Source organism: Gekko japonicus, unplaced genomic scaffold (genome assembly GCF_001447785.1).
Source record: "Gekko japonicus isolate JY-2015 unplaced genomic scaffold, Gekko_japonicus_V1.1 scaffold554, whole genome shotgun sequence".
NCBI lineage: Eukaryota > Metazoa > Chordata > Lepidosauria > Squamata > Gekkonidae > Gekko > Gekko japonicus.
In genome coordinates, this window is record NW_015171520.1 from 160,712 (window position 1) to 170,039 (window position 9,328).

Below are 9,328 nucleotides of genomic sequence, written 5' to 3' on the forward strand. Positions count from 1 at the left end.
ACACTATGCTGCCTCTCAGACTCTGACTAATATGTTCAAGACTGTGGTCTAGATCAGGGATGTCGAACTCATTTGTTATGAGGACCGGATGTGACATAAATGAGACCTTGTTGGGCCAGGCCATGTGTGTCATAAAATGTACTGCCAGGTAGCGGAGATATAAACTTTATAAAGGACACAGACAAACACAATTAAAGATTAATTTCCCTGCCACAGGAAGTGGTGGCGGCTACAAGCATGGATGGCTTCAAAAGGGAATTAGATAAGCCTATGGAGCAGAGGTCCATCAGTGGCTATTAGCCACAAGGTATAGATAGGGGCTCTGGGGCAAATGATGCTCTGTCTTCTTGGTGCTTGGGGGGGGGGGTCAACAGTGGGAGGGCTTCTAATGTCCTGGCCCCACTGCTGGACCTCCTGATGGCACTGGTATTTCTGGCCACTGTGTGAGACAGAGTGTTGGACTGGATGGGCCTTTGGCCTGATCCAACATTGGCGTCTCTTATGTTCTTATTTTTTTAAACTTTAAAAAAGAATGCTTAAAACACTAGCACTCTTACAATAAGTTTATTTAACAGTCTCTGATAACTGACACCTCTTGCTCTGAATTACTGCATCCAAATGTCTGTGCTGTAGCAATCTTGAGTATACACTGTCCAGTTGCACCCAGGAGAGCCCTGGCATAAGAGCCCAACAAAACACACACACACTGTAGCAAGGCACACAAAAGCTCATACCTTGAACAAACCTTTGTTGGTCTTAAAGGAGCCTGGTATTTCTCCCATGCGATTGAGGCAGCCCAGCAAAGCAAGCTCTCCCTTGTTCCCTCACTCCTTTCAGGGAGGAGCCTCAGCCAGTTCTTTACCAGACTCTCTCAATCGCACAGGAGAGGCTTGCCTATCTATCTCTCCTGTGCGATTGAGAGAGACTGGTAAAGCAAGCTGTGATGTGGCGGCAGCAGCAGAACTGGAAAACGAAGCAGGAAACAGCCATGTCCTTGCAGGCCGGATTGGGGCCCTCCGAAGGCCTGATCCAGCCCACAGGCCACATGTTTGATACCCCTGGTCTAGATTGTTTAAATTTAGCCAAAAATGGTTATTAGGTACTTCTACAACTTTGGTTCTTCTACAAAGCCCTCTCCCCGCTATTTCAGCTTAACCCCCCCCCCCCCAGTCCATCTTCCTCCAATACCACTTTGAGGATTTTGGCTCAAGTGGTTAAGACGCTGAACTGCAGGCTGTGGAAGGTCAGTAGTTCAGCAGTTCAAGACCCGGATGCCGGGGTGAGCTCCCGTCTCTAGTTCCAGCTCCTGCCAACCTAGCAGTTCGAAAGCAAGAAATTGCAAGTAGATAAATAGGTACCACTTCGGTGGGAAGGTAACAGCGCTCCGTGCGCCTTGGTGTTTAGTCATGCCGGCCACATGACCACGGAAACGTCTTCGGACAGCGCTGGCTCTTCAGCTTTGAAACGGAGATGAGCACCGCAACCCTAGAGTCGGATTCGACTGGCTTTCAAGCAAGGGAACCTTTATTATAATAAAACCTGTACCTAAATAACATATTACTTGATCTTAATCCCAAGCAAACACAGACAACTGTAGACTTTATTCCCTCCCTCATACAATTCTGATATTCACTGAGAAGAACACCAAATCTGTCAACTGCCAGGTGGCGCCCATTTCACAATTCTTGTCTCAGAGTGCTGAAAGGGAGAAGAACAAAGACTCACGTGCCGTTTAATTCCGTCCCATCTGCCCATTTCCAATTGTGGGCGGCGTCCTTCTGGAGGCCAATCCAGTGATCGGTAGAGCACTTGTAACGCATAATGAATGCCTTTGATGCACACAAAATCAGGGTTACAATAATGTCTTCAGAGATGCACACAAAATCAGAGTTACAATAATATCTTCAGAAAGTTTTATTTTCTATCCTCTTACGCAGACAGCTAAACATATTATCTAATACTGATCACTGCCCTTCCCCCACTCATGTAGATCAAAAAATTCAAAAAGGGTGGTCATCCAGGGATAGGACAGATTTTTCTACACGCCTGTTTAACTAAAAGCTAGGCTTATTCAGAAGGATATATTCGAAGTGGTTAGTACAATCTTCTGAGATCCATACATCATACAGCGGCAAAAGGCTGTGGCTGGTTATGACCCTTAAAGCCCTTCAACGATCTAGGACCCTCATATCTGAAGGACTGTCTCCTTTCCATATGTTCATACAGTACACCCTAAAGCATTTTACAACATGCATCTTCTGACTGGGTGGTTGACATGATCACTTGTCCATGTGACAATTATATGTGGGTAAAACAAAAAGGAAACTTAGAGTGCTCATTGGGGAACATAAACATAGTATCTTACATAAAAACAAAACAGGTGCACCAATGGGACTACATTTTTTAAGAACATAATCATGCCCCCAATTGATTTTTTTTTCTTTTGGGCTGTATGTATAAATCTAATTCCCAAGTATGCCCCCTATCTTCAGATATCTAAACAGATGTTTCAGCAAACTTAGAGGACCCCCTATGTTCACAGAAAAATTTGACAATAAAAAAACATTGGGGGTGGGGTTATTCTCCCCCTGTGTAGCCTGCCCAAGGCAGATTTTTCCACTAGGCCTCAGGCAATGCTAACTCACCAGGACATAAACCCTGCAGAGCACGCTAACCAGTCCCTGTAAACAGGCACAGTTGCCCCTCTAAAACAGATTTAAGATTAGCCCTCTCAAAACACTGGGCTCACTTGGGTTACTTGTTCTTTCTGAAAGACCAAGCTGAGCACAATTGGAAACATAACAAAGAAAATTCTTTGTTAAAAAATTCTTTAGTTCCAAATAAAACAGAAAAAAATCTCTTCAGTGAATCACACTGCAGCCAGCGTTAATAGCTTTAAGGCAGATAAGCAATGACAAACAAAGCATCAAGCGGTCGTAGATAAAAAAATAAACAAAACTCCTTACTAACTTCTTCTGTTCTCTAGGCATAAACTATTATCCTAACAGACAAAATGACAGATTAAAAATATGCCCAAAAGGCAACACTGAAGCCATTTTCTGTGACCAAGTTATTGGATTGTGAGTCTGGCCTAATAATTTACTACCCAAACAAAACACACACAAAAACGTGCTGATTAATCATTCCAGTTTACTTGAGAACAGATTTTCTCCAAGAATGACCTTGGAGGCAAGAACTGCCTGCCTCCCTTAACAAGCTACAGGTGGTATTTTCCAGGAATTTTACCCTTGCCTATCAGGTTTTAGCATAAAATTCCTGGTCTTTACACCACCACCACCCGATAAAAAAGTGTCTGCATACCTGCACTTAGCTTTAATGCCCACTTAACCTCAACCAGGGCCAGGGCCTTTTCTGCCCTGGCTCCCACCTGGTGGAATGTGCTCCCAAGTGAGATCAGGGCCCTGCAGGACATGTTACAATCCAAGGGACCTGCAAAACAGGATGTTCTGCCAGGCCTTTGGTTGAGGAGGTCGATATTTCCACCATCTTTGTCTCCCCTGCCCATGGTGGGCCTACAGATGCCTTTTGTTGTTGTTGTTCAGTCGCACAGTCGAGACCGACTCTTCGCGACCCCATGGACCAGATCACGCCAGGCCTTCCGGTCTTCCACCGTCCTCTGAAGTTTGCTCAACTTCATGTTCGTTGCATCTATGACACTGTCTAACCATCTCATCCTTTGCCGTCCCCGTCTTCTTTGACCTTCAATAGATGCCTACCACCCTGCTAACGTCTAACAGGATGTGTATTGGCTGCTCTTGGGTAATGTGATGTTTTTTAGCTGCAACCCCGTTTTATCTAATTGGTTTTTAATTATAGTTGCTGTATTTTATTTCTGTTGTGAGCTGCCCTGAGCCCATCATGGGATAGAGTGGGATATAAGTGCAACAAACAAACAGTCCTGGTGGCTCCTGCACAAAGCAGTTCCGGGCGAGCTGCCAAAAAGGGGGGAGGGGGCTCAGCACGCTGCTTGGAGCAGTTCCAGGTGAGCTGGAGGAAGGAGGAAAGAGTCTGCTGGCTCACTGGGAATGCTCGAGATGAGCTACGGGCGGACGGGCAGGGGGGAGTCTGCTGGCTCACCTGGAGCTGCTCCAAGTGAACCACAGAGAGAGGGGTAGGGAAGAATCTGCTGGGAAGATTCGTCAGGGATCCTGGAGGTTTTTTGCCATCTTCTGGGCATGGAGCAGGAGTCACTAGGGGTGGAAGTACTTGTGAATCTCCTGCATTGTGCAGGGCGTTAGACTAGATGACCTTGGAGGTCCCTTCCAACTCTATAATTCTATGAAGAGGTGAAGAAACAAAGGAGAGGGGAAAAGTCCTCTCCCTGCAAGTTTCTTGAGGGCCCCCCCCCCCCACTTGTATAAATCTGATAGCCAGAACAATAAGATTCTTTTTAGAAGGGAAGCAGAATGGATTCTTACGCTGACAACCTTAGTACCACATATTCTGGCTGGCTTTCATAAACAAATGCAGAGTGAGAACACAATATTTTTTCAAAGCTAGTTTAGTGGGAGCATCACTGCTTCTATAGTTCACAGTTCAGTATAGGGTGTTCCTTTTCTTTGTATTCACTCTATTAAATAGTTTTCAAAATTAATAGGTTTGGCGTTCTCGTTTTACATGTCTGCAATCATTGTTATAACATTATTCTAAGTTTTTAGCAATATTTTTGGTGGTAGCTCTTGATAATTAACTGATCTTGGTACAAGCGCAGAAGTTCTCTTTTTTATCATAATTTTTGATATGTTTTTTAACAAATAATTAAGAGAGACAGTTAAAAGATATTCATGAAACCTGCATGCATGATGGGGGTAGCCGTAAGGTGGGAACAAGGTAAAATTAAATGAAAACGCTAGCTGGATCCCATTCTGTCTACATCCCAACAAACAAAATAGTGGCCCAGTAGCGGAGAAGGAGAGGTATGGCTGTGCCTGCCTGTATCAAGGGTTTCCCTGTGTGCTGCTACCAAGGCATGTACATTTCTTCCTGGCACTGTAAGGAATGATCTTCTCCCACTCCTAAAAAGTTTCTCCGTGTATATGTGTTGTTCTCACCTTCTCTGGCTCATTCTCAATCACAGCCAGCGAGGAGTCATGGGAAGTGCAAAAGCTTTGGCCAGAAGTCCAGTTCCTTCCTCCATCTGAGAAAAAATAGCATTTCCCTTCGTAGCCAATCCAGCCAGATGGGCATGCCGGACCGCAGGGGGCAGGGACCTCCGTGTCAGAGCACTGCTGTGGAGCTTCCTTGACTAAGAATGGAAGTGAGGGTAAGACATTCTTTGAACAATGATCCACAAAAACAGGCAAACAGATCAAGTAGATCTCACTACCATCTCAAAGCTCTCCCAAAGAGATGCCCGCCCAATCTTCACTTGAAAATCCTCAGGAGGTTTCACAGTTCCCCAAGGAGTTTGTTCTGTGGCTGAACTGGACTGCCTCAACAGCGGAAGGAATACTCACAGAGATGGGATCAGCCTTTCAAATAAGCACAACAAAAGTACTACCCACTTGCCAGTGTGTATCTGAGTTTATCTGTGCAAATCCAGCAATTACACACAGGCATAGAGTAGGCTTTCTAGACTAATCTCTGTGTAGATTTGTATATTAAGGCCTCTAATATACAATCAATCAAACCTGGCCTTCTCTCTCTCTCTTTTCCCCAACCCAATTTTGCTTGTGCAGCTTCCTAAGTGTAGCCTGCTTCAAGTCAAACTAGGTGCTACAGAGATCACAGTGTCATTAACCAAAATGGTATGCATTTGTTTTTTACTTTAAGGTGCTAATAACATCACAGGGACCCGTTATGTCCATCAGTGAAATGATGCAGAGGTGGAAGATTTAAATGCCCCTCTTTTCATGGCCCAGTTCAAGATTACAGGGCTGTAATTTGCTTTTAAAGGATTAATGGAGATCTACGAAGTCCATCACATTGGGTTTGATCTGCGAAGGAAGGCAATGCAGCCATGGAAATAAACAAAATGGACAGGAGGTATGATTGCCAGTTCTGGGTCTGGAGATTTCTGGTGATTTTTTTTTTTTGGGGGGGGGGAGCCTAGGAAGAGCAGGGTTTGGGGAGGAGAAGGACGTCTGCAGGACATAACATCCTACAGTCCACCTGCCAAAGTAGCCACTTTATCCAGAAGAACTGATCTCTATAGTCTGGAGATTAGTTGTAATTCCAGGAGATCTCCAGGCCCCAACTGGAGGGGAAGGAAGAGATGGGCAGCAAGGGAGAAAGGCTATGACAATTTAAGCACATCAGAAAAAGGAAAATCATGAACAGAAAGATCAGAAAGATGGGGCATGACAAGGTCAAAAGCAGTCACTGAACAAAACCATGAAGAAGCTATCTAATTTTCCCCATCTCCTTCTTCCAAAGAGCTCAGAGCAGTACACGTGACTCTCCCCCTCATTACCTGTGAAGTAGGTGAGGGTCTACTCGGAACCTATTCTTGGTGGCTGAACTACACAGGATGGCCTTTTGCAGGAGGAATGAGCAAAAAGAAAAAAATTGGAGTCTGTCTTAAATCTATTAATATTATTGGCTAGTCCATTCAGTATTTGTTCACATTAGCTTTAACAAGAAACACATTGCTGGGTGTAACTCCTTTGTTTCTCACCCCTATGGTTCAAATTTTCAGGGACTGTACCCCTCAGCTAAGGGGTGCTTCCTACCAAACTTCAGGCAAGTAGCCGAAAATGTCCCCATTTTACAGGCCACCTGATTTCTTCCTTTATAACCAGGCAGCGGACCAGCACAGGCACTGATCCCAAACTCATGTTACATTTGAGCTCCATTTCAGATCTCGCTCAGCTTTCCTGGGGAATCTCTTGCAGGAACCCCCTTTCTGTGCCTCTGTTCCCAGTGCCTGTAAGGTGGCAGACACTATAACTGAACTGCCCTGAAGGAGCCTTTGATGATAAGCATGCAGCATTCCTTACCTAGGAGGAAGTGGCAAAAAAAAAAAAAAAAATCCCCACTGTCAACACAACTGCGTCCCTCACATGGTCAACTTGGCCTTTGCTGAGTTCACCTCTTCTCCATCTGCAGTGCAGATTCGGCCTAACCACTGAGTAGCACAACACGATGAGAGACACAGAACAAGCATATCAGGTCTGTAGCACCAAAACATCACATAGCCAAACTCAGCGGACCCAGCCACACACCACATGCAAATACATGCAACAAAATCCTGGCAACTATATCTTGCAAGGAAAAACTAGCTTCAGGAGGAAGGGGGTGTACTTGTGGGCATTTCTGTTACATCTGTTTGCTTCTAACATGCAATGCAGCCCAGAGATTAAGGAGAAGACAGGAACACAGAACTTGGGAGTCAGAGGCAGTAGCTTTGACTCCTTCACTCAAGTCCAGTTTATCCACAATATCATGGGAAATATTCATGAGAACATAAGAGCAACCCTCATGGATCAGATCAGTGGTCCAGCATCTAGTTCCACACAATAACCAACTGGAGGGCTACAATCAGGACATAAACCCCAGGCCTCAGTGTGTCTTTCCCCACTCCAACCCAGGCCTTTCCCCATGCAGCCTCAGTAAGCATCTGAATGCAGACACCATGTGCAAGGGAGAATCTTGTGGAGTACAGGAAACCACAGCTGCCCCCTCCCATCTGATTTCTTGATTCTGATGCTTATCAGAGTGAAGAAGCCAAAGAGAAACAGTTCTTGGACTGCTCTGAGGATGAACTTGGCATTAGGAGCCAAACTGTAGGAGCCAAAGAAAGAAAGACATTGCTGTGAATCACACAGAAGAAGAAGAAGAAGAGATTGGATTTATACCCCACCCTTCACTACTCAAAGGTGTCTCAGAGCAGCTTACAAACTCCTTTCCCTTCCCCTCCCCACAACAGACACCCTGTGAGGTGGGTGGGGCTGAGAGAGCTCTTGACAGAAACTGCTCTTTTTCAAGAACAGCTCTTATCAGAACTACAGCTTGCCCAAGGTCATCCAGCCAGGTGCAAGTGGAGGAGTGGGGAATCAAACCCGGTTATCCCGAATAGAGTCCGCGCACTTAACCACTACACCAAACACAGAGCCAAAGACTGAGAATGAAGTCAGAAGACTCACCTGGTGACTTACAAAGAAGAACGAAGAGGAGGACAAGGATGACCAGGGATAAGATGGCAGTGGAAACAAGTAAGGCTACTACCCGTGGAGAAGATCTGCAGCAACTGTTCTTGAAACTCCCTGGAAGGAAACAAGGCACAAAAACAATGCTTGAGTCTGGCAGTGATGCTTGGAGGGAAGGAAGGAGAATGTGAAAGTGATGTGTTTCTACTCTGGGCACATGAACAAATCTTCTAACTAGTAGAAGCTTTGTCCATGGCTATGATATTGGTTGCTAAAGCTTGTGTGTACTGTATTTAAGCAGAGAGTGTGTATCAGCCAGTCCAAATTCTGCAGCCTTACATACAGTATGCAATTTAAGAAAATATGCATGTGCCCAGTAATTTATATGGTAAGGAATACTCTGCGTGAGGAGACCCAGAACACTGGTGGATTAACACAAGTTAAAAATATCAGCCCCCCCCCCCAACACAGCATGTTAAAAATATCAACCACCCCCCTGCTTTTTTGCCATCAAGTCATAGTTGACTTATGGAGAGCCCATAGGGTTTTCAAGGCAAGAGACATCGAGAGGCGGTTTGCCGTTGCCTGCCTCTGTGTAGCAACCATGGACTTGAAACTATTGAAAAACAAAAACTATTGAGGCAGACTCTCTCACTAACCTGTTAGTGTTCTTTGAGGGAGTGAACAAACATGTGGATAAGGGGGACCCAATAGATGCTGTTTACCTTGACTTCCAGAAAGCTTTTGATAAAGTTCCTCATCAAAGGCTCCTAAGTAAGCTCAATAGTCACGGGATAAAAGGACAAGTCCTCTTGTGGATCAAAAACTGGCTAATTAATAGGAAACAGAGAGCGAGTATAAATGGGCAATTTTCTCAGTGGAGTGTGGTAAGCAGTGGGGTACCGCAGGGATCAGTACTGGGTCTGATGCTTTTTAACTTGTTTATTAATGATTTGGAGTTGGGAGTAAGCAGTGAAGTGGCTAAATTTGCAGATGACATGAAGTTGTTCAGGGTGGTGAGAGCCAGGGAGGATTGTGAGTTACTCCAAAGGGATCTGTCGAGGATGGACAAGTGAGCATCAACGTGTCAAATGGGGTTCAATGTGGCCAAGTGCAGAGTGATGCACATTGGAACCATAAATCCTAACTATAAAAACACGTTGATGGGGTATGAACTGGCACAGACTGACCAAGAGAGAGATCTTGGAGTCATAGTAGAT

The 9,328-nt window shown here is 45.0% G+C and overlaps 1 protein-coding gene across 4 annotated transcripts in view; it reads right to left on the reverse strand.

The window, feature by feature from the left end:
- The window catches only part of LOC107117339 (C-type lectin domain family 2 member D-like), a 51,755-nt gene that overhangs the window by 4,552 nt on the left and 37,875 nt on the right, over positions 1 to 9,328 (reverse strand). For all 4 annotated transcript variants that reach the window (XM_015419438.1, XM_015419435.1, XM_015419436.1 and 1 more), the window contains exons 4-6: positions 8,106 to 8,225; positions 5,073 to 5,266; positions 1,726 to 1,829 (exon numbers count right to left, since the gene is read on the reverse strand). In XM_015419438.1, the coding sequence (XP_015274924.1) occupies positions 1,726 to 1,829; positions 5,073 to 5,266; positions 8,106 to 8,225 (418 nt within the window). The remainder of the gene's footprint in view (positions 1 to 1,725; positions 1,830 to 5,072; positions 5,267 to 8,105; positions 8,226 to 9,328) is intronic.